General features: G+C 35.5%; 3 protein-coding genes across 4 annotated transcripts; 2 read left to right on the forward strand and 1 right to left on the reverse strand.

Moving 5' to 3' along the window:
- The first annotated feature begins 92 nt into the window (after nt 1–92).
- On the forward strand, nt 93–7344 carry LOC109043632 (transcriptional adapter 2-alpha). Of its 2 annotated transcripts, none has more exons than XM_072296927.1 (5): nt 93–471; nt 1743–2731; nt 3313–3960; nt 4165–4394; nt 5139–7344. In XM_072296927.1, exons 2-3 carry the CDS (start codon nt 1745–1747, stop codon nt 3865–3867), a joined length of 1542 nt encoding a protein of 513 aa, XP_072153028.1. In that variant the 5' UTR covers nt 93–471; nt 1743–1744; the 3' UTR covers nt 3868–3960; nt 4165–4394; nt 5139–7344. The 2 variants fall into 2 exon arrangements, with proteins under 2 accessions (XP_072153028.1, XP_018916458.1); XM_019060913.2 differs by having other exon boundaries at nt 3313–3944.
- Nucleotides 7345–8136: 792 nt separating this feature from the next.
- On the reverse strand, nt 8137–13981 carry LOC140224024 (mapk-regulated corepressor-interacting protein 1-like). Its single transcript, XM_072296928.1, has 5 exons — nt 13782–13981; nt 12803–12923; nt 10412–10453; nt 9604–9657; nt 8137–8422 (listed from the first exon to the last, which is right to left on the reverse strand). The coding sequence occupies exons 2-5, from the start codon at nt 12918–12920 to the stop codon at nt 8349–8351; spliced, it is 288 nt and encodes a 95-aa protein (XP_072153029.1). The 5' UTR covers nt 12921–12923; nt 13782–13981; the 3' UTR covers nt 8137–8348.
- Nucleotides 13982–14071: 90 nt separating this feature from the next.
- Prp5 (pre-mRNA processing factor 5) lies at nt 14072–22055 on the forward strand. Its single transcript, XM_019060912.2, has 4 exons — nt 14072–16104; nt 16658–16958; nt 17775–18374; nt 19482–22055. Exons 1-4 carry the CDS (start codon nt 14257–14259, stop codon nt 19685–19687), a joined length of 2955 nt encoding a protein of 984 aa, XP_018916457.1. The 5' UTR covers nt 14072–14256; the 3' UTR covers nt 19688–22055.
- Nucleotides 22056–25877: the final 3822 nt, after the last annotated feature.

Raw genomic sequence — 25877 nt, forward strand, 5'->3', positions numbered from 1 at the left:
AGTCAAAAGAATATTTGGAATCTTTTGTCTAATATTATTTTTCAGTAATGTCTTATCATCACTCATAATCACTTATCTTATGACAGGTGTGAATTAGCCTTACACTGATAAGCAAGGTTTGTATAGGTTATGTTGTTATTATCTGCCGATTTCAGATTTATGACCATTACGCCGATCGTGGTTTACAATTTCTCTGTCTCAATTTACTAATTTTTATTATTTTAAGTAAAAACCTGTTTTATTCATTGACAGATCTCTCCTACATACTAATTTTTACATAATATCATTGCATTCGAGCTTTTGCCCTATTGTGTCTTTGAATGTTCTTATCACATAGGGTGTCTGTCAATAATGGGCATAGTAAGGAAGCCAGAATTTAGTTTAGAAACAGTGTAATTTTCGCACTAAATACCTCATATAAGACAGCATTGTATGTCGTAATTTCAAGTTAAAATTCCTCGTAAATCTTCGGTAAGTATTAAATTCGCTTGGCATTTCTTTTATTAACTTTTTCAATGATCACGACATCTCACCTCGGCGCTTCAGATTCATGCATTTTTGAGCTAACTGTCCATTGTATACCATGCCATCATTTTCCATGAAATCAGAACATAAAGTCATAGTCAAATAAGGAATTAATGTGATATTCCTATGAATTTTCTTGAGCTCTAGGTTTTGAAAATTTGTTGACAGGTTTGCTAGGAAAATCATTTTTACTGAAGTATCTTAAAGGGCATGCTATCTATGGACTATGCAACACCATTTTTCTGGTTTTTGACACCTACCCACCCCTTGCAACACAACCATAATACTTGTCCAGATACTCCTAAAATAACTACGCAACATTTGCTTAGAATCCCCACCTTTTTTTACAAAAAAAAAACTAACTCCGAAGCAATTTTCTCACTGGGAAAAGGGGAGGGTATAGCTTTTGCCAATTAGAGGAGTCTTCTGCTAAGTTAATAGTTGTTTACTTTCGGTTTGCAAGTGTTTCCGCGTCACTACTATCCACATGAAAACATCCGACTCTCGCAGGAGCAAGAACACAAGCTTAGATAAGTTTTTTAATACCTTCAAACCTTGTAACACTTTTATTTTTAGCCACACAGAAATCACAACCACATAAAAGTCGCAAATCATAACTGATGAGTAGTTTTTTTACAATACGATCATGAGACGGATGTTTTCAAGGTGGATAGTAGCGAACGCCGCTTTGTGCAAAGGCCGAAATTCGTAGTTGGCACTTGCAAACCGAAAGTAAACAACCCTCAACTTAGCAAACGACACCTCTATTAGGCTCTGTGCTTCAGGTAGCAAGAAAGTGTATGATTAACAAACTAGCTTACAAAACCCCCAAGATTTAATAAAAAGTTGAAATCCAGTATACATATACTTTACGTCATGCCGAGCTTCACACCTCATGACCCCTTGTCACATTCGGTGACCAAATTATGAGGACTCACCCACCCCCCAGAGCATTACCAACCTCTAACCATTTTTTGCACACCTCATTAAATTGAGTGATTTTGTCAAAAATTGGCACATTTTGGCCGTCCAGAAGCCAATTTTATTTGAATTTTAGCATTTTGCGAATAGGTAGCAGCAGAATGTAGTGACATTTTTATTCTAAGATCATATAGATTCGCCTTAAGTTTGCCATCTTAGTGTCCTTATTCTCGAATCAGCATGAATGATGAGCTCATAAAGTCTGTAACCTGACTATTTTTTGTTTTGCTTTTCAGACATGGATACTCGGAAAATCATCTTTGTGCTGTCGCAGGAAAATTCACTTTCCTTTTGTTCTGAGTGTCTGTTCCAACTTGAGCCCAATGTTGGTTGCTCGGTTTTTCTTCCATCAAAATCAGTGTATTGCCTAGATTGCTATCTCACAATCAAGAAGAGGATCACTTATTTTAAACTTTCTGAAATAAGTATAATATGCTCTTCCGAGTTCTACAAACTGTATCATTGTTTTCTGAATGAATTTGGAGTATGGAAACCTGAAGAAGAACTAGCCTTCTTGGAGGCTGTAGAAAAACATGGCTACGGTAACTGGGAAGATATCACCTATGTCAATTCAAAAGCACCTTCTGTCTATGAATCTCATTATTTAAAATTTTACGTTGATCAGCCATTTATCTTTGAGTTGGATGAGTTTGCCAAGATCAAATCTTCAGTCCGCAAACCTTTGAGCTTCTATTATAACTCTTGTGATGCTACATCTGCCTCTTCCAGCAGCTCAAATTTCACACCATCATCAGAATTCGAAATGAAAAAAGAACCTGTGGACTGGCACTGTCCCCTGGACTCAAAAACTTTTGATAAGCCAAGCAATCATGATACTTTCAATCACTCCAAAAGTAAGCATGAAAATTGTAACTGTCCTGATGAGCTAAAATTGAGCTCTACCAAATCTCAAGCTAAACTGGCTCCATTGGCGTCCAGCACCGGATACTGTGGTGCCAGAGATGACTTCAATATTTATCCTTTTGACAATGCTGAACTCAATTTATCAATAATGAATGACTTAAGCGATTGCACAGTTCCAGATCTTCCCGTCTCTAAACTTAGTATGATCAATGACTCCAATCTATTGTTGAATTGTTTATCATATGCCTTAATAGAGAATTACAATCATGTTTTGAAGAGACGAGAGAGAATGAAGAAATTTGTGAAGGAATATCACCTACTTTACAACCAAAATGCTTTCTCCTGGCTCAAACAATACCAGGTAATTATTTTGATTGTAGGTATATTGATCAGTTGTATATGCTTTTTAATGTCTGGCTATCTTGATTCCTACTTTCACTTAAAGTCTGATTAAGATAGTAAGTCATATAATCAAAACTTTTAAACATGCCTTAGCTCTTAATAAAATATTTAGTTGTTACCTTTAGCACAGATTTATGTTCAGTCCTTAATGGATATATCAGCATTGGTTTTATGGCTTCTCCCGCAGCAGCATTCAAGAGTGTTGTAGGTTTGTCTGTTGTATAAGAAGGCTGCAAAGGAGAATATTTGATGTGATACTCCTCGAAGAAAAAATTAAAAGCTGAAACTTTTATTTTTAGAACAAGAAGTATGGCAAACATTTTTTTTTTTTTTGTGCCAAGTTGTGAACAAGCAAACCAAACCTGAAAAACTTCCCCTTTTTTTCCCAAGTAAAAGGGGAATTTCCAGAGCATATCACATGCTTACTGATACAATTCAACCAAATCTATTTAAGAAGCCAAATTTTTATTGCACTTTGATCAAATACTTAGAATTTTCATAACCTGCCTTTTAAAATATGTATCTGAACTCTTTTTGCAGATTACATTGAACAAAGATATTGTGAGCCACATAAGCAGAATGTTGCAGTTCATTCCAAAAAGTGACGCCAAAGGAATACTCGGCAACCTAAAACAAATAGATGATTTAAGAGCAAAACTTCAAGACCTTAAGTATTATCGAATCAAAGGCCTGCAGACTTTCAAAGAAGTGGAGCTTTATAAAGAACTAAAATTAGACAAGAAGAAGAGATTCGCCAAAGCTCTTGAAAATATTGCAGCCATAAAAAAAGATCAATTTAATTTGAAAGATCATTTAATTCAGTTGAATTTTAAAAGATCCTCTGGTCGATTAGATATTGAAATTTTACCTGGCTATGATAAATTACTGGAGGATGAGAAACAACTCTGTGCTTCAGCTCGCATCATTCCTGCTTCCTACACACAGTTCAAAGCACTGATGATTGCAGAGTGTCAGAGAAATAATGGTTTGAGATTGGCACAAGCACGGAAATTAATGAAAATATGTGTCAACCGCACAAGGAGAATTTATGACCATCTCCTAGAAAAAGGCTCAATTTGGCTACCGTCATCTTAAGTGTACTGCTCTCTTAAAAGTTGAAGCTTTACTGTGCCTCGGCCTGTTTTGCACTGTATAATTCTCAATGAGCCCTGGTGAGTTGCTCTTAAAGTAAGTTAACCGCTAAATATATTATTACACCTATTTACATTATGATTTTTCTACCGTCAATGACCACACAAAAGATCAGTTATCATCATGTCGGATGGCTTGTTTTCAACCGAAAACTCAATTTTGAGTGATGGCATTACTGTATTGAAGAGAAAAGTTTAAAAAAATGAGGATATTAATGCTTAAATGTCCTTTATTTTGTAGGAAAATCATGGAAATAGTACATATTGCTATCCTGAGCATCGGTAGACTTCTTAGTTTGAAAAGCATCTCTTAAATTTTGGATAAAGGCTTTACTACTCGGTTCCCTTCAAGACTGGCTTTGACCCAAGAGTAATTTCAGTAGCTCATCAGTGTTGTTTCTCATCTGAAAATTGGAGGATCATCAATTCTTCATCATGAATAGGAATGATCTAAATTGCAGCATTCTTCAAGTGAGTTTCCTTTTTTTGATTCGTTTATTTTTATTTTTTTAGCTGATGATTTTTTTTTTTTGAAGATGGAGAATGGATCTTCAAAAATATATATTTTTTCTTTTTCGAAAAAATCAATTTCAGCTCAGGGATTTTTTTTTTATTTTTTGAAGAAATTAATTTTCCTTACTTAATTTATTTGCGCACATAGTCACGTACTCTGATCAGTAGCGTCCTTGGACAACTATACATAGACAAGTTAACTGGCACTGTTTCTAGGTGATTTATCGCATATACAGTGTGCACTTGCCTTTGCTGACGCAGGACAACTGTGCAGATTTCTTGCTCTGCTAGACGTGGCTTGCACGCTAATTGGTTAGTGATCAATGGGAGGAAAAATGGATTTCCCTGAGCACTAATCTCTCTGATATTTCTTTGATCTGACAAGAAAGTAATCCCAGTAAATGATTATCACAGCCATAAATTTTAAAATGCAGAGCATTTTCTGACATGAGTAATTCAAGTTTGAACCACGATCAGAAAAATGGGTTCTAATTTTAAATCAAGACAAACTCAAAATAACTGGAATTTTTAATCAAGTTGTCTAAAGTACAGGTGACTGAATATGAAATCGCACACCCTGTGGAAAGTGAGCTGTTAACTGAGGTTTGGCTGCTGAAAACCAGTTTTTTTCCAGAATTCCATGATAGATATGGAGAGTAAAGGTTAATTTTTTGCTCATATCTTTGATTTTCCTTTCTATAGGTGGACAATTTTTCTTTGGACAGTTTAACATCTTATTTTGGATACAGGACTGACAAAGTGATTCTGGATATGATGATCTCATTTCGCAAGTATGAGAAGCAAATGCTAAGGATTTGATGAAATGGGAATAAATCGACTGCACCGAAGGTTTGAACCATTCTAATGTTTTAAAAATGGGAACACAATTTGTATAATATGTATATATTTTTCCCTTTTGTCAAAATTACTAAAAAATGTTGATGCTGTATACTACTAGAAAGTAAAAAACCAGACGTCATCGAGAAGTCAAGTAATGGGACAACTTTGCATTGTGTATTTGACCTCAGACCTCGTAGCTAAATTAATTTTTTTTTAGAATCCCTTGAGTCTCTGTAGGAGTGAGATCTTTTTAGAGATCATTTCATGAAGAAGTCTCATTTTGGAGTATGATAATAAAAAATTGAATACTCAGGCAACAGCTATAAAGTTCTTTCCTCTCTCTTTAATTTTTGTACATAACCACTGTTAAAATGGTAATTTTTCTCTTCTAAAATTAGAATTTCTGTTTTATCTTAATATCCTCTCTAATTTTTTATATTCTATTCAGTTTAAAAGATTGTAAGATCTTATAATTTGTGGAATTAGAATCAATAATCCATGATATTATAATAAATATAACCTTTGGAAATGGTGTTAGCCAGGATTCTAGCATTCTGTTGTGTAGCTACTGGGTGTCGAGGAGCAAACATGATGGATGATTAAGTCAGTGACCGAGTGCTCAGGATATTTCCTTTTTATTATTGAGAGATATTTATGTGTATTCGCTCATTGTATTGGTTTTTTGCTTGTTGACCTGTATTTTCTGGACCCCTTATTGATGATATAGGTGTTCACGTCCGAACTTTTAGTACGTTTATATAACTTTTATGACCAAAGAAAGTCTTGAGATTTTGAAAAATGTTTCCCCAATTTTACTGTGACAGAGATAATTTTTGCTTTTAGCTCGCTCAACATATATATTCTCATAAAGTGGCGGTATTGAGTACTGTGTGACTTTCCAAAAACTTATATTGGGCGTCAATTTATTTGTGATGGATTGAGACAAAAGTCTTAACTGTCAGTTCCAAATTCCTATTAATGTGCCCCAGATGTTGCACATTACTTGTATTTCTACCGCATGACAAGAATACTTCTTGATCTGCTAAACCTCAGTCCCATTTTTGTGCCTCAGGGTTTCCATAATTTCATTTAATTCTTTGCTTTCCCCCGACTCCATAATTTTCAAATTTTCTGACTTTCCCTGAGCTTTGAACAAAGCTTCTACTTAGATTTTTCCCCTATTAATTAAAAAGAAATGAATTTAATTCAATAGAAGCTTAGAGCCATATTATAGAAGAAGGCACTTGAAGGCTGTTTCTGCTCTCAAATGGCTTCAACTGAAGTTGCTGAGCGGACGTATGGCTCCAAAAATTCTGCGCCTCTTTGTATGAATCCTGTAACTTTTTCAGGTCTCTCTGAATTCTCTGACTGTTAAAGATCGCTGTAATTCCCTGACTTTCCAGGTTTTCCAAACTGCCAGGAACCCTGTATTTTCTCTCTTCATAAATCCAGACTTTCAAATTTCTTTGGTCACAAATGAAACAAGTCACGAAGAAGAGAGGAAGAAAATGAAATGACGTTTCAAAAAACAGAGTTATTCTGTTTTCGTTTAGTTGTAAACCTTTAAAACAAAAAAAAAGTAAATTTTAGAAGAACACTTGAATTTCGGAATCCTAGTTCCCAAAAGTTGCTAATCTCAAAATTTTGACTTTATCGAGTTCCTTGCAATTAGGAGAGAAAAACAATGTCATTCAAAAGATGTGAAGATGAATGAGTGTGATTTTTTGTTGACAACCTGAAATCAGCTGTTAACAATGTCACCAGTGCCATCCAGGTTGAGGTGCAGTTTTCTGTGAAGAAAGCACTTTATTTAAAAAATAAAGACTGATGCTTTGATCTACTAATCAGAAACCTTGGTCATTAAATGACTTATTTTCTAGGTTTCAAAAGCTACTTGTGATATTAGATATTTTTTCGTTATTAAGTGTTTACATTTACTTTTACTATAAGCTGCGATGCATTTACTTTGCTCTGTACGAATACGCTTATTTTAGGTAGTGAACAGATAATGTATGTTCAACAAAACATCACACAAAATAAACAAACTTTTAATTCATGGCTTTAAGAATATTTTTCTTTTTTAATTAACTCTCTTTGTTGTAATGTCTCTTTTCAATGAAGCAGTTCACTATCAAATTGATATTTATGAAACCTTGGGCTCAAAGAGAGGAAAAGAATAAACTACCTGGCAGGCCACGGATGCAAATTGTGGAGGCTAAAAAAAAAACTTTTGGTTTCGTTTCTATTTTGATTTTTTTTTTTTTTTTTTTTTTTTTTTTTTGTATGAGGGTTTCCAGATTTTTATCTCTTGTGGAATAATGTGATTTTGGCACACCTTCTATAACTAACCATAAATTTAACAAAATTTTGATCAACACGTTATGTAAAATCTTTTGTGAAAACCCAGCGCATTACAGGAAATTGCGGGGGGCCTCCCTGAAAAATGGTATCACGAATAAAGAGAGAGCCACTTCTCGCATTAAATTTTGTGAGGAATTTAATGGCACTTGTAAATGGAAAAAAAAAAGTTTCAAGCAAATATATTGTTGACAAAATAATTGATATTGAATTCAAAAAAATTGCTTCTCCCATCCTAATGCCTGGTTTTTGTAAACAAGGTAAGAAAATTCTAGCATACTAGAAAAAAAATTATTTAATTGTAAAAGAATGGTGACGGTTGTCCCTCCTCGGTTAAGGTCTAAGTGAATCCCAGGGTTTTTTCCAGGCCTATTTTCTACCATTTTTCATTTAACTTGCTTGAATCATAGTTTGGAAAGAGTGCAAATACTTAGTGCGGATACATTGCCCAGAAAGTCATGTTATGATCGCGCAGGGGAGAGGGGGAAAAATAACACTTCACTTGGATCTGCAATTACATGTATTGAAATACGCTTAAACATTTTCAACTTAATTATTCCATTAAGTTACGGCAGAATATCCACCAAGCATTTTTGAGGTGAAAAAATAAAATTTTATGTATTTACATTACATTATCAAAATATACAAAACTGTACGAGGTAATACTGGTCAGAGAGTCAAAGGTGATAAAATTAACCTATGCATTTTGGAATGTTAGGCGTGTTGAGAAAGGTTGTGGTGAATTATTTGCCGATTTTTCAAAGCCTCCAGGTCCACAGGAATAAAATCTAAAATGAGAAATGATTCAAAACATCAAGAAAAGACCCAAAATAAGCAGCAGAGTATTCAGGAGAATCCTCCGGAGGGGCATCAAGAGTGACTATGATCACATCAAAGTAGCCCTTAATTTCAACATCCCAAATTTTTAGAGCAACATCCAGAGAATCAAAGAAAATTCACATGATCAAAAAAAGTAGCTCATCCAGATGATAATATGGACTTTTTGGGTAATTAATTTTTGAGTCCTAATCTAACTGAACTGGTGTTGATATAATATGCTGATCGGGTTGAAAAGGCTTAATTTTGAGATGACGGCAAAACAGAGAACGATCGCATACACATATGACTCCAAAAAGTCTTTTTAAAAAATGAGTTGTGAAGTTGGAGTGCATTTCTGCTCTGCTTAAAATGATGGCATTGGAAAACAGTATATTAATGGCAAAAATGCAAAACCTCCATTCGAAACGTTGCAGACTTCCTGTAATATTTTATTTTTTCTTTGAAAAACTAATTGACGTAATTTCATTAAAACTCTCTTGATACCTATTTCCTCTCTTTTAGCGGAATATTTTGTATAAATTTAAAGCTATTAAGTTGGCGTGTTTTTCTACGAACAAATATAATAGGAGCAGAAAGTCTGAAACATCACAATGGAGATGTATGGTTTTATTCTATAGTCATCAATATCAGGGAAAAATGGGTATTTTTCTATGTATATTATAAGTAATTTGGCCCAAAAATGTAGGTACTTGCATAATTTTAGGATCTTTTTTTTCAAATGAACTTACTGTTGATCAATATCAAAATTTTATAAAATGTACAATGAGCCATTAGCCCACTTTGTTGAAGCTGACCCTCATGAAGATCCCTGGCTTGAGTCAATTTTCAATCGCAAGGCCTGATTCTGCCACCTACTGACGAATTCAATTTCTGAACAAAGCAAAACTTCAAATGCTCGCTTCTGGGGGGTTTGAGGGCTTAAGTGTAGTAAATTTTATGGTGAGAATAACATTTCCGACTCTAACGGCAGGATTTTTAGGAGCTGAAAACTTTGACCTGCACTACATATATAAAAATTTGACGTATGCTTCAGGATGAAATGATTTTAGGAGGTGATAGAATCAGGCCTCAGGCAAGTAAATGAAAAGCTTGAGATATAATATTAGGTGACGGGTTAGTAGAGTATTACCTTTCAATTGAGAATTCACTTCATCCTCACTATAGTAAGAGACATTGATTCTTTCTGAAAAAAGAGACATTTGTTGAAATCATAACTTATGTAAATCAAAGGTAATGAGAGAGAGAAAGGTGGCAATTTCTGATTCGTTTACACCCAGATAAAGGTTAGTACGATGTAGCACCAGTATTACTGTAAAATCAGAAATTCAAAGTATCAAAAACGCATCGTAATGTCCATTATTTAGGCATTATTCAATGCAAAATATTTTTTAAACATTTGGTAAAATATAATTAGTACATACATGATTATTACTGTAACACTGCCTTTTTTTCTAAAAGAATTAGAAAGAAGCAGTGCCAAGCAGAGAAAATCCGATTAGAAACATTGATTTGACAAGTGACTTACATTCACCACCTGGTTTGTGTCTTTTTTAAACTTTTTTTTGGTATTTGGTTTTTTAAAACTAGCACAGGAGAGAATATAGGTGCATATTTTAAAAATAATTACTCAGTCTTCAAGCTTCACTTACTGGCTTCTTGGTTAGTCCATAGTTACCAGATGACACTTGATTCATTTGTAAAGTTAGGGAATTTTACTTAAAAAATAAAATACGATCATACATGTAACCACAAAGGCTATAGAGCCAATGAGGATCGAAATGTCTCTTCTGAAAAACCTTCATAGATGAGATCATTCATCAAGTCAGAGAGCATTAGTTTTTGTCTCCTACAGCACAGGAGACATTGCCTGTTTAGGGAGAGGAACATTGGTGAATGATAGCAATCACGTTCAAGATATGAAAGGAGACAGGAGTTACCTTGGCCATTTGCTTGTTGCTCACAAAAAACCTTGTTCCATGCTGAAAAAAATAAACAAATAAATAAAAAACATAAACCAAATGTATCATCACTCTGAGGGTACTTACGATGGCAAAATTTGACTTAAAAGTACGTACATTCAAATAAAAATATGCTATGTTAGTTGCCACCTCTCTGACAATTTTTCACCCTGTGATAATTTCTTACACATTAATTATGCTGAGCAATTGGTCATTCTTCACGGCTAGGTGTGTTACCTAAACTTGGCAATTGTTTTGACGATTGTAAGAAAAATCAAAGAAAGCTTAAAACAGCTGCACTTGTGAATGCCACTATTAAAGGCACAATTATTCCCGCAGCCATTTAAATTTTCAAGGGTTCATTAAATAGATCAACTTTAAAAGCGATAGGTCATATTGCATAAAGTTAAAACTGAGAAAAAGGAGTTAGAAGTTTTGTTCCTTCGAAAGGCCCTACGTAAGGACAACGTTTAACATTGTTTTCATATTAAAAACATTTTTCTTCGCCTTCTAATTTTTGAAAAGAGAAAATTTACAACTAGCTGTATTCAAAACTACTCCCAACTAATTATTCTCTAAAATTCGACTTGATGCGTTTCTGTTAACCGCGGTCAATTTATCAATTTCTTAAAACATTATACCTACACTGGAATTTTTCCATCATAATATCATTCCTTTAACTATCTTTTCATTTTCTATTTTTCTCAATTTTCATTAAAAATACAAAAATTTCTTTGATTCTTATTCATTGTGCCAATGATTAGTGTGCTTTGAAAGAAGCTACCATCAGGCATGCAGCAATTCTACAACCTTCTGATTTTTTTCAAATTGGCCTCAACTCAAAGACCTTTTTTCCTCCAAGATTTTTAGAATTGGCACAGTTTTGGGAAAGACACGCATTTCTATGCTAATGCAAGCTAGCCTTCCCATCATTTCTATTCGATGCTGTCAAAAGCTGAAATCTGATCAAACCCGAAAAGCAGCTGTGAAAAGCTGTGACTGGTCAAATTGCAATTTAACGGATGCTGCTCAGTAAACATACATTTTGTATAAATATTCTACAATGAAGTGGCCAAATTACAGTGTGACTAGTCAATTCTTGAATGCTGTTGGTCCAATCAGGAAATGTTCAAGAAAAGTATGAGGAATGATGTTTGAACAAGGCGGAATTTTTCACCCGAGGGAACTTGTGATACATTGCAACTTGATGCAACTCAGCACCTGCACGAGCAGATGCATAAAAAAGAGGTATAAATGCAAAAAGGCAAATGGGATGTACAATTTAAAGTGCCACACCTAACTTTCTGCTACATAATAACCAGCGAAGAGCTTCCAAATATTAAAATTCAATATCCAAATATTTTGATGATTTTTTAATATTTTGGCTAGTTGGCTTGATAAAAGTTCAAATTTAAGGCGATACTTCCCTACTGAAGATCGCGATTTTTAGTCCTCTTTCCTCCCCCTCTAACAATTAAATATTAAATGCTTTGACAAATTAACAAGATGATTTCACAATAAGAATAATCAATTTTAGTGCATCACCTCCTGAATTATGAATTGCTTTAGTGAAGAGGTGCTATTTATACACTGCCCATTAAATTCATGGATCAACGCAGAACATTGACAGGTTTTCTAATGTAAGAAGTTCCTCCTTGTTAAAATATAATTTCTTGTACTTTCTAACTAGTCAAATCAAATTTCGTCTGGTCAAACGCCAAATTATTAGTAATAAAAAATTAAGATCTGAGCGAGCAGTTTCGGTCAAAATGCGATTTGACCAGGGCTTGTGACAGTCATTCCAGGAGACTGGCCTCTCAACCCACCAATACTGCCTTGCAAAGGAATAACGCTGTATGAACATTCAAATGTTACCAAATTTCCCCTGATGAAAAATCCACTTTGGAAGAAAGGTAGGTATGTGTAATTTTCCTTTAAATTTTCAGATATTTAAGATTAAATTTCAAACAAAATCAAAGGAAAAATTTCATAACTTCCCTAGTGACTTTGTATTATTTAAAAGGAAATCTGGCAATGCCTGAAGGTTCATGCAACATCCTTAACACGGTAGGATGGAGACGCAATAAATTAGATCAAACCAGGAAGCACCTGAAAAGTCTGGAGCATACACACAATATTGAGTGACGTGTTAAAGCTTCGGGTATCACTTTTGTAATATTTATCATATGTACATAAAAAATATAGCTCTTAAGACAGAAAGGTATTTTAAATAATTTAAATTTAAGTCAAATTGATGTTTTGAGATGTTTTGTGGTAGGTACCATTCACAAATAAAAATCTATAGGTTTTTACTACAGTTAAAAAAATTGATAAAAAAAGGGAAGATACTTTTACGATAGAAAAACTTACAATCAAACATAAATTGAATTAAATCATCATGCTGGGACACAGGGATATGTGAAGAATCCCTCATAGTAACATTATTCCTTGGAATAACTCCGGATTTTTGCCCGTTGACATTCTGCATATTCTGAAAGCGCAACAGAAAAAGAGATAAAAACCATAGGTAGTTACAGATGTTTTGAGTGAAAATTTGTTACAAAAAAAGCTACCAACCAAGAAGGGTAGAATTCCATTTAAAAGAGAAGGCCCTCGAGCCAAGTACAAGAAAATATTGTCTCGAAATCGCGCAAACACACTGAAAAATTAATCCTAAGAGATTCATCAAAAAAAAAAATCATGGACTCAAAGGCTGTCATTCTCACAGGTGGCCCTGTTCATAAACCTATGAATTTTCGATTGATTTCTTCTCCATTAAAGGTTCCTAAAAGAGAGGACTTCCAAGAGGGGTTAAAATATACTTAGGTAGTTGCTGTAAGTCAACCAGTCAAGAGTCTCAAGGTTCATTAAAACCTCCCTGTTGACTGTATTAATAAGCATAGAATTGATGTTATGTGTGTTCCTTGAGTGGAACAAATGGTGACATCCCTCAGACTATGATGAGTCATGACATCTTCTTCCACATTAACAGAATCCAATATATTTTTGGATAGGAAAATTGAACGAGGGGAAATTCCTTGCATTCTTACCAATGACTGACAGTGTCTTAGAATAAGCGAAAGAGTGCAATGCTTTCTTACGCCAGGCTAATGCTGCCCACTCAATCTTAGCGATGTTCGTTGTCAGTGATGCTGACAAAAAAATATTTGCACTCATCGGTCATAATGTTGAACCATGGCAGCGGGTTGGCTTAGGAGTCAGCGCTGCGCTTCATTTAATAATAATTACTGCTGGATACAAAAATACTATTGATAAGATGTATAACAAAATCTGGGCATTCATTTGTCTTAGAAAACTGTGACACCCATAAACAAAGAACAAAACATACCCATTCAGAGAGAGAGTAGGTGGCCCTGATTGAACTTTCAAAAACTTCTCAAAATAGAGAGAGAGAGAAAATATGTCTGTAGTAAGAAGCAGCTGGACACGTATGTGACTCGCGACTCGCGTTCGCGAAATTTCACAAAAAATATCTAGACCGAAAACAAAACTGTCGTCGTGACTTCCGTCAACTTCCGATGTTTACTTTCTGCAGACAATGACCTCCTCGGAGCAGACTTTCAAAATGGCCGCGACGCTTTGAGCTTTTGTTTCCAAACAAAAACCTAACCTCTACGATTCGTGAAGTATGCAACGACTTTCAACGTGATAAGATGGGGAAAGCATTCGTTACTTTTTATCATTCCTCAAGAACTTTCTCGGTGAATTTTCGGCTGTCTTCTATGCAGTGAGTTTTATTCCATGCACCGTACAGTGAAGTACTTCTAAGTAAAGTGAAAATCAGTGTTTCAATCAGATCCAGTATGGCAAGAAGTGGTCACCATAAACGTAAGTCTAGATCTAGGAGTAGGAGTAGATCTAGAGATAGAAAAGAGAGGCGCCGGCGAAGTAGATCCCGAGAGAGGTCTCGCAGATCCAGAAGTAGAAGTAGAGATAGGAAAGAGAAGAAGAGTACCAAACGTGATAAGAGTCCATCAAGGAACCGTAAACACTCAAGGTCTCGATCTCCCCGAGAGAAAATTCTGAAGAAGGAAGATGTCAAGAAGGAAATTAGTAAACCTGAGGAAGAAGCCTTTGACCCTTCCAACCTAGACAAAGAAGAGGAGCAAAAAAGATTAGAACAAGAAATGTTAAAACGAAGAGACAGAATAGAACGCTGGAGAGCAGAGCGCAAAAAGAAAGAAATGGAAGGTGTACGTAAAGATATTAAGACATCAATAGCCAGCCTTCAGCTCCCATCAAAAAAGTGGAATCTAGAAGATGATAGTGATGAAGAAGAGGATAAGAAGGAAGAGAATGGTGGCAAGAAAGAGGAGGAAGAAGAAATAGATCCTCTTGATGCCTACATGATGGATATCCAAGAAGAGGTTCGGAAAGTGAACAAAATGGATGGAACAACCAAAGCAGTTGATACAGCCCAAACTAAAAATTCAACAGGAGTTGTCATTGTTACTGGAGTGGCCAAGAAAAAAGCTGATACAAACAAAGGTGAATTGATCGAGCAAAATCAAGATGGATTGGAATATTCATCCGAGGAAGAACAAGAAGATTTAACAGCAACAGCAGCAAATCTTGCAAGAACACAGAAAAAAGAATTGGCAAAAGTTGACCACTCGGGTATTAACTATTTGCCATTCAGAAAATCATTCTACGTTGAAGTTCCAGAAATATCCCGTATGACCGATGCTGAGGTTGAAGCTTACAAAGTTGAACTGGAAGGTGTCCGTGTGAAAGGAAAAGGCTGCCCACGTCCGATTAAAACTTGGGCCCAGTGTGGAGTCAGCAAAAAAGTCTTAGAAATTTTGAAAAAGCATGAATATGAGAAGCCAACTCCTATCCAGGCTCAAGCAATTCCAGCCATCATGTCTGGCAGAGATCTTATTGGAATTGCCAAAACAGGTAGTGGTAAAACACTTGCATTTGTCCTTCCAATGCTGCGGCACATTCTGGACCAACCGCCTCTGGAAGATACAGATGGGCCCATTGGATTAATCATGGCTCCAACCCGAGAGCTATGCATGCAAATTGGCAAAGATATACGTAAATTTTCAAAGTCCCTTAATTTAAGAGTGGTTTGTGTTTATGGTGGCACTGGTATTTCAGAGCAAATTGCTGAACTGAAACGAGGGGCTGAAATTATTGTCTGCACTCCCGGTCGAATGATTGATATGTTGGCTGCTAATAGTGGCAAAGTGACGAATCTACGGCGAGTCACTTACGTTGTGTTGGATGAAGCAGATAGGATGTTTGACATGGGATTTGAGCCACAAGTTATGAGGATAGTGGATAATGTAAGACCAGATCGTCAGCTTGTCATGTTTAGTGCAACATTCCCACGGCAAATGGAGGCTCTTGCTCGGAGGATTCTAAACAAACCTATTGAAGTACAAATTGGTGGACGAAGCGTTGTTTGTAAAGATGTTGAACAGCATGTGATTGTTTTAGATGAAGATCAGAAGTTCTTAAAATTGCTTGAACTTTTGGGAAATTATTTAGATCAAGGAAGTGCCATAGTTTTTGTGGACAAGCAAGAAAATGCTGATACCTTGCTGAAAGATTTGATGAAGGCTTCGTATCCGTGCATGGCACTGCATGGTGGTATTGACCAGTATGACAGAGATAGCAACATTGTGGATTTTAAGACCGGGAAAGTAAGTATAATAAATGGTTTTATTTTTTAAGATTAGTGAGAGCTATTGATTTTTTGACAGTGGTTAGCTCTGAGAAGTAGTCAATATTAAGGCAAGCAAAGTAAAATTAATGACTCCAACGGGCCTCCAAATTCAATATAATCCAAGTCCATCCTTAAATAATGCAATAAATTATCCAAGAGAAAGGATGCTATCTTTTATATTGAAAGAAATTTTAGTCTGATACATTTTTGTAGTCTTGTGTGATTCTCTTACTCGCACAAAATGTAATTTATCTGAGAATTTGTAGGTATTACTTACCTTAATTTACTTAGGTACCTACCTTAATTTTTAGCATTAATATAAGTCTCTCTTCAACATATCACCAATGGATATCTGGCTGAATGTCTCAAGTTTATTACTCTGTTTTAAAATCTTTCGAACAACATTTTATCCTGTTTTCATTGGCTAATTGAAGGTGACTTCAAGTTAGCAAAAAATACAATATTTCTGCAAGAAATGAATGTGAGTTGTTTCTTCATTAATAATTCGTTGGTCTTCCAATTTTCTTTAGGTGAAGTTGCTAATAGCCACATCTGTTGCTGCTAGAGGTCTAGATGTTAAGTCCTTGATATTGGTTGTCAACTATGACTGTCCTAACCACTATGAAGATTATGTCCATCGCTGTGGGAGGACTGGCAGAGCTGGAAACAAAGGTTATGCCTACACTTTCCTAACTCCGGATCAAGAACAGCATGCTGGCGATATCATAAGAGCTTTTGAGCTTTCAGGACTCCCCGTGCCGCCCCAGTTGATCAAGATGTGGGACTGCTATCGAGCCAAGCAAGCTGCCGAAGGGAAGAAAGTGCACTCAGGTACCTTATGTGTAAACTTAGGATTTTTCTTTTGGACAATTTGACATCACTTAACAGTAATAGATTATTTACATTGGTGGGTTCGAGAAGAAACATGTCTGTTAAGTAATACCCCAGGACTAGTAATATGGTAGACATGGACAGGAACAGGTACAAAATTTAGGAAGCTGTATCTCTTTGCATTTTTTGAGTTTTCCTCAATGCTCAAAAGTAACTACCTCAAAATATTTTATCCCATTTAGATGTAGGCTTATCAGAATTTTGAAATCACCAAAATTTATACTGCCATATTCAAGTCAGGCTACCTCAGCTGTTTCATTTAACTTTCAGTGTGTGTTGGTGGCATCCCTACACAAATGGGAAGATATTTTCCGATGAAAATCTTATGAGAGCAAGACTTTAAAGAAAATACGCTACCTGATCAAATGAGACTTATTGAAAATAAAGGAAGCAGAAATCTTGCTTGCAGTGCCAATCATGGTTTTCTTTTTAAGGAGTCTTAATCCACTAATTTTGTGTTGCTAGTATGCTATACAGGGTTATCCAAAAGTTACTGACCACCCCTGTAACTTTTTTCCAAATCGAGATAGAAGTTTGAAACTTTGGCAATGTTCCTCAGTCTTAAGTAGCAACTTTTTGGTCCCCCCAAAATTTTGGGGGGACCAAAAAGTTGCCAAAGTTTCAAACTTCTATCTCAATTTGGAAAAAAGTTACAGGGGTGGTCAGTGACTTTTGGATAACCCTGTATGAATATTTGAGTGTAAGGGTGTTATGATTTTTTCTTTCGATCAAAAACATTTTCTCATATTTTTGCAGGTGGTGGCTTCAGTGGCAAAGGATTTAAATTTGATGAAACAGAAGCAGCAATTGCTAATGAGAAAAAGAAGTTCCAAAAGGCTGCATTAGGCTTGCAAGATTCTGATGATGAAGACATTGAAGGAGACATTGATCAACAGATAGAGCAAATCCTTGCGTCAAAGCGAACGGTCAAAGAAATTAAAGCACCAATTGCATCTATAAACCCAGAGACTCAGCAGATTATTCAAAACAACCAGCCCATGACGGAACGTTTAGAGCTTGCAAAGAAGTTGGCTTCAAAGATCCATATAGCTAAAAATCTAGGAGCCGAGGCCAAAGGTGCCACACAACAAGCGGCAGAGGCTATTCTCAAGGGAGGAGGTTCTCAGCCGATAATTATGGCAAGAACCGTAGCGGAACAGCTCGCTGCTAAACTCAATACAAAGTTGAATTACCAGCCAAAAGAGGAAGAAGAGGTCAAAGAAGAAGAAGTAGAGCAAGTAGAAACATTTTGCAAGTATGAGGAGGAGCTCGAAATCAATGATTTCCCTCAGCAGGCTAGGTGGCGGGTCACATCGAAAGAAGCCTTGGCGCAGATCTCCGAATACTCAGAAGCTGGTATGTACATCATTCCCCTCTCATTCATCAATTCATTCTTTCAAGTCTTCATTCATAAGGCTGGACAGGGAAGGCAATTAGCGAGAAAAAATTATTTATTTTCAGAGAATGGATTTGAGTCATGCATAAAAATATTATGAAGTTTATTCACTTTGGATAAAACCCCGATTTTTTACATTAAATTTTTATGATATTTTCTCAATTACTTCCTTCTATTTCTACTTCTTCACAAGTTAATGTAATTTTTTACTTGAAAGTTGCTGAAGTTTTAAAAGAAACATCTGAAAACAGAATGATACTATCTATAGCGTTATGCCTATAACAACTGCGGCTTCCCGCTCTAAAAAAACATTTTATTAACGTTGGCAGTTCCAACCATCTCAGACAATATCCTGTCGGAACAAGTCAGAAATACTTTAAGAGATTTTCTGTGCAACATGTCTTACAGCTGTATTTAAACAATGGAATCTTGCAGAGTAGAAAGAAAAGTTGAGATTCGTTTAAATACCTTTCTTTCAAAACAAGTAGCTATAGAGAATTTTTCCATTAAGAGAGAGAGAAAGAAAAAAAACAAGTAATGATTATTTAGAAAATGTTACCTTTTCTCTTGATCTCCTAGTTTCTTGCTTTCCCTTTTTCCGATGGCCATTTCGGGAGAGTCACCCATCTTCAGGTCTTTCACTCTTAATCTAGGTTTCTCACTTTTCTAGGTTGCATATTTGAGCTTCATATCTGGCTTGTGTCTTTTGATGAAAAATATTTAAGAACAAAAATACAACACTAATTAGGTATGCACAATTGATACTTTAGTTGCGGATTCACGAGCGACGATTCAGAAAAAAAAACTGGTGGATGGCATTGACTGTAAGGGCGCACTTCCACTCAGTCTTATCAGTCAGCTATGAATGAAAACTCTGGCTGAACGAAGCAAAGTAAATTATATTAAGCACTGATGTGCCATGCAATATTAAATACTATGTTTTTTCAAAGGCAATATCTCACTTGGTATAAATAGAAATTTTCTTTAAGTAAAAGGTGCTTCAAATGGTTACCTGTGATCACCCATTCAACTTTTTTTAATAAGTAAATGTTCACATTTGTTTCCAGGTATCACTGTTCGTGGCACATACTTTCCACAAGGGAGAAATCCACCAGAAGGAGAGAGGAAACTATTTTTGGCTATTGAAAGTACAAATGAGCTTGCTGTGTCCAAAGCAAAGATTGAAATCACGCGTCTAATCAAGGAGGAACTTCTAAAACTCCAGAGCTCAGCGCACCACATGATAAACAAAGCTCGCTACAAGGTTTTGTAAGGTATTTGTCCACTCTTAAAAGTGCGGAAAATTTGCTACATTGCCATTTTTATGGGAGACTTGGTCATCAGCATACTGCTAATAGAGAAGAAAGCAAGCTCTTCTTTTAGATCCAAACACATTGTGTAAATTTTTCCTTTTTAGCTGGATAAAATTCTTTGTAAGGAATTAACATTTTTCGATTATTTTTGAGGATTTTTCTGGGAAAAAAAGTTTGAGCATGTCATGTGAGAACACCTGGTTGGTTCTTTCTATAAAGTCCACAACAACAACGTGACATACTATAGCCAGATTTTTCCTAACATCATAACTGAGCTTGAAATTTTGTCTCCATTTCAAGTTCTTCTTCTATTTTTAAGTGACTAATACAGATTTAAGAACTTATAAAATCTGAAATTCTTTGAATCGTACGCTCAAGCTCTTGACTTGTTTTTTATGAGCCACTCAGTTCTTTATGTTGTGATTTAAGATTTCAGAAGTATCAAGATCAGAACATTGTAAGAGGAGGAAGAGATTTCTATTATATTTGGCTCCCTATTAGGTACAATCCATTTCTTCATGGATGATATACAAATAGTAGAATGTGAGATTTTCCAACATGGTGGATTTTTTGGTGTATGCTTTTCAGGTGGAGAGGAGGGGGGGGGGAGTTATAGACAAAACCTTTAATGCCCGATAAGTTTTGACAGGGTCATCAGATTGAGTCAAACTTTTTTTTTCTCACGGAAGATCTCTAAAAGACCTACCTTTGCACCCAATAAAATGTTAAAAAATTTGTTGTATGCAATTTATAGTAGGCCAGTAGTCAAAAGGGTGCAGAAAATTGCAAAAGTTCCAAAACACTAGGCTATTGAGTATTTTAATGTTCCTTCGGTTCCAGTAAGAGGCTCACAGCAAAAAGAAAAAGAGATCCTATCAGTTACTCTTGGAGCCACTTCTCCTATGGAGGGCGGAAGGCCTATATCAGCAAGTCCGCTGTACTGAACATCCACCATGCTACCATATCATCCCTGAAAAGAAGGATCATAACTGACAAGGGCCAGATCTAGTTGAAGACAGGAAAAATCTTTTAATTTAAAGCCAATGCTCTGATTGTAGAGAATATGCGTACATTCTGTGTAAAATCAAAGTCAGTGATAGATCGTAGGGATTTTCTAGAAAAATCGATTTTATATTCTGTTCTAAAAAAATCGATGTGAACTGTTATTTTGATGTAACAAGCAGTGTGATTTGTTTACCCTTATAAATGTAAAAAAAAGGTATCCATTTATTAACTTTTAAAAGCAAGCATGTTTTTTTTTTAAAAAAAAAATTCTTCGTGTTGTTGGATCAGTCTTACTTAGGTAATAGGGTCCAAATTGCAATCGAGGATCGATTTTCGACATAATAGATCGAAAAAACATTTGTAAAAAAAGTCGAAATTTTTGTGATCACTCTCTTTCTCAATATGTAATTTTGAGTTTTACTGTAACTGAGTGATTTGAATTGATTTCAAACTTTTGCCTTAAAAATTGATTGCATTATTACATAAGTAACCAAAAATAGATTCTTTTTTAAAGGGGTACTTCTGCAAAAAAAAAAAAAAAAAAAAAAAAAAAAATCGGCCTCCAAAGTCTTTTTAAAAATTCTCGTTCTGTCTGCAGATTATGGATTTCATATTGAATTTCAGCAGAAAAAATAAAAGATAATATTTTTTCCTAAAAATGTCTCTCATCTTACAAGAAAGAAGTATTTAATTTGCAAGAGAATTATAAGAAAAAAATGTCCATAACTAATATTATTCAGACAAGGTATTGGTGCTTTATTTCTAGCAAAGTCCATACTAGGCATTCAATTGCTGTGTCCAAAATTTATTCGAACTATGATTCATAAAATTTAAAAGTAAAATCTTTACTTAAAAATTAATTGTATTGTACTGAGATGTTAGTAGTACTGACACTAAAAAAATTGTTTTCTCTTGAAGTGTTTTTGTGGAAGAGTATCATATTGATGTTTTTTTTTTTTTTTTTTTTTTTGTACAGATAAATTCACTTATATTCTCAAAAGAAAAACTAGGGGACATGTCTTGTCCAAAATTGTACTTCAGGCCATCGTTTTTAGTCATGCAAGTCATTGATTTGATTTGGGTGTTGTGATCTACATACTGATGAATTACCGACTGGTGAATTTGAACATCCCTGGCTCTATCATAATGTTGTCAAACATGTTATTTTCCAACTTACTTGATATCTACGAGAAAAAAGTTTCATTTAAAACTAAGAACCTAGAAAAATGCAACAGGACCAGTTTCACAAAGCTAATAAATGTGTTCTTTAGGATATGTGTTCTAATGAAAGGAATCCAATAAAACTTTTTACTTTGAGATGAACTGAAGTATTTAGTTGATTTTCATTGTCATTGATTATTTACCTTTTGCTCTCTTTTGTATTTATTTATTTATTTATCATTTTTCCATACTTTTCAATCTCCTCACATTTATTCTTGCACTGCAAAATTTACTGTGTAAACATTAACTGCACACTAAATTGAATAATCAAAGTAATTATCATTAACTAGTACCCACCAAAATCATCAGGCTCCAACAAAGTTGTCTAACTTAATGACTGCATGCCATTCAAAAACCAGACTTTTGGCTGACACAATTTTTTTCACCTCACAAAATTCCTCAATTTCCTAATTGAATCGGGACGTGCAAAAACCGCTTATATCCATTTTTCCAGTCTTAAGTTTTTTTGAGTTCATAATACTTTTTGGAGTTGGTTGTAACCACGAAAGAGACTTTAAAACTTGTCTTCGGGTTCCTTTAATCCCAAAACGAGTCCTCTCATCACTTTTATGGTTGTATCAACTCTTTAAAAGTATTATGAACTCGAAAAAACTAAGACTGGAAAAATGGACATTAGCGGTTTTCGCACGTCCCGATTCAATTAGTAATGATCCTGGGAAAAAAGATCTTGGTCCATGGAGGTAAAATTTTCAGTTAAACGATTTTTTTTCTCAAGTCTGGTCCAAATATTAAATTTTGAGAAAGAACCCTGTGAAGTCCCACAGAATGGATTGAAAGTTGCTTAGTTCAGTTTCAAGGCAGTTTGCCCATTATAATGGGGTAAGTACCTGAATGGGTCAGTTGTGCTGGTCACAGATTCGTGTTTAGATGCTTTATTCTTGCAGATCAACTAAAAATAGTAAGATCTGTCCTGACAGCAACTTAACCGAGACTTTTAACCATTAACCGAGATATCGCGCCTTGAAGAACTCGATTTATGATGTCATCCACCGTGGTAGTGCATACCATGTTATGCACTAGGTACCGCGCTGGATGGCATCGAAATCCCGGCTTTTCAAAGGACAGTATCTCGGTTAATATTCAACCTAGATAGTTGCTGTATGGGCAGATCTTAATATTTTTAGCTAATTTACAAGAATCAGGCATTAAAACACGATTCTGTTACCAGGGCAACTAGCCCATTTGAGAACGTGAAAGATTAGAATGAATAACATTTCTCAAAACAACTGTAATTCAGACTGTTAAAACTACGAATTTATTTAAAATTCTCAAGCAGATCCCACTTGTATGATTGGGAATTAATGACTGTATTTCTAGTCTTCCCGACCAAGGTTCCTTTTTCCTTGCAAGGCTGCCTTTTCCTCTCTGGGGGCCGATTAATGAAATTGATAGACAAAGTTACAGACAAAGGAGACAAAAGAGCTAAGGATCCTATTGGTGGAAACAAGTTGTTGCAATGGACAAAAGAGGTAGGTATTAGACTAACTAAAGGCAACCCACAAGAGACCCTATAGTCAGTGCATCATTCTCCCCCTCTTAGTCTATAAGCAACAACCACCCATTTTGACAATTAGGATCGTTCCATGCTCCTTATGTCTCCTTTGTCTATAAATTTCAATATCAGCCTGTAGTAAGGTTATATGTCCCTCATTCTGAAAAACACTTTTTGCAGCTTTCTTGAAGCACGGAGAGAAGGAAGGTATTTTTTTTTCAGAAGAACGTAAGTTGTCTAGTACTTTAGGACGAATTATTTACTTACAAAGGATCAGTATGTACATACATGGATGTTGGGTGCATTGAAACAGCAACCAAATCGGTTCGTACATCCAAATTCCAAACATTGCAACAAAAATTGAAAGCAAGGAAAAAAAATACATATTGAAAAACGAGTAGAAGCTGATATTTTTATTATCATCTTTTTTTTCCATTTGTTCCATTTCATTCATGCATTCCAAATAGCTGAGAAGCACAGAAAAACCAAAATTTTGACATGATATTGTAATAATGCAATATAATTTTAATATTTTCCCATCATGCGCCCGATAAATGTTACTTTTGAAGATCAATAATGTGAGTCCTATGTCTCAGAAAGATAAGCAATTTGCAATGGAAAGAAAAATTACAACTTATTTCTTTTTTATAAGGCAATAAATCAATTGGAGGAGCTCCTTCAATAAGTAGATGAGCAACATACACAACACTCCAATAGTGACAATAATTTTACCATGTACATCCTAATTGCAATTCCTGGCAACCTTTGCTACTCTGGTAGTATTTAATTGAGAAAGTTTCGACGCGTTATTCAACTAAAGTATGATGAATCTGTCACTCGTTAAAAAGTAATTTATATCTTCCAAAATTGGTGCTTATTTTCAAGGAGCCAGTTTGCTTTAGACACTGTGATGAAGCAGTTTTTTTGTTATCAGATACAGACACGAGCTAAAAATTATCTGAAGAGTTGATTACTTTCAGTGCAACGAGCTTCAAAAGTTTCAAAGAATTTGGTGGGCCATCGTTCTTCACATTTTATGATGTTTTAAAATCAGGTAAGCTTGGTCTCTGTCCCAAAGTTAGGAGAGTAGATACCTCCTAAAAACTCATAGCTGCTTAAATTTTGCTGATTGATTTATTGTTGGAAAAGAATCTGATTGTGAGTTTCTTCTCAATTTTCATGAGGAAACATGATAGGTACCTAGGCCAAAGGCTGTACCTAATTTATGCACACAAAAATGAAAACATGATTATTATGATTTTCATATTGATAACATTACCTATGAGCCTGTTGCAATTTTTTGTCTTTCCAGTGCAATCACAAAAGTATCATTACGTGCTAGCTATTCCAACACTTTACTTCTTAGGAATACACTACAATTGTCCTCTGGACTTCAGTGAATGTTCGAACTTGCCGCTTCAGAGAGAACACTACAGCAATGATGTAATTTAATTAAGATGAGACACCCAAAATCCACCTTCATGTGATGCATTTTCTCAAGTAAAACGGGGAAAAAATGAACTTTCTAACTGAACATGTTTTCTTGCTAACTTTTGCAAACTGCTCAACAAGGAAACTCCATTGGCTGTTAGCTTTCATCTGGAGAACTTTGTCACATGAGGGTAGTTATTTTGGGTAATAAAATCGTAGGATGACTCATTAGAGTTAAAGTACATACCTACATACTTGCTATTACAGGTAGGTACCTACACTTTATTATCAAGAAATGCTCAGAATTTCCTCGGGCAATTACGTGCGGAGAATCGACTATTACACATTTCATACCCACAGTTTTTGACCAGTTTCTAGAGAGAAAAACCTTTCCATCTCTGTTGTGAATGTAGATTTGTCAACAATGTGCTATCGAGTCCGCCATCTTGTTGTCTCTCTGTCTACCGCTCTGTACACCTGTTGTTGTCAACCGTCCCCGATTCCCTCTTTCGGAAATAAAGAATTGTGTCGTGCATCCAAGCCCAGTCGTTATTTATGGCGTACCCCAACTTACCTCGTCAACCCTAGTCACCGACCCGACTCGGTACATAACATTGGCGACGAGATTTAAACGGATAAATGTGCGTCAACCTAGTGCCTTTCGTGTCGTTTGTCAACCACGCCGTCATTGCCGTCAATCGTTAACCGGTACCAGTGTTACTTGCTATTTGTGGGTTTCTCACAGAATCGACCAATTCGCTGATGCTTCGCTTCGGCCTCCACGATTCGAATTCGTCTCTAGTGAATCTTTCGTTCTCGTTTTCTGTCACATAACATAGCTGCTTTCGACATGCCGCGTGGACGTGGAAGAAATAGGCAGAGCACTCCTGACTCAAGCGTAGAACGTTCTCACTCTCAGAAACCTATTCAACGGTATCATGGTAAGCTGGAACCATTCACTCCGAACACAAACTTAGCAG

The sequence above is a fragment of the Bemisia tabaci genome, chromosome 2 (assembly GCF_918797505.1).
Source record: "Bemisia tabaci chromosome 2, PGI_BMITA_v3".
Lineage (NCBI taxonomy): Eukaryota > Metazoa > Arthropoda > Insecta > Hemiptera > Aleyrodidae > Bemisia > Bemisia tabaci.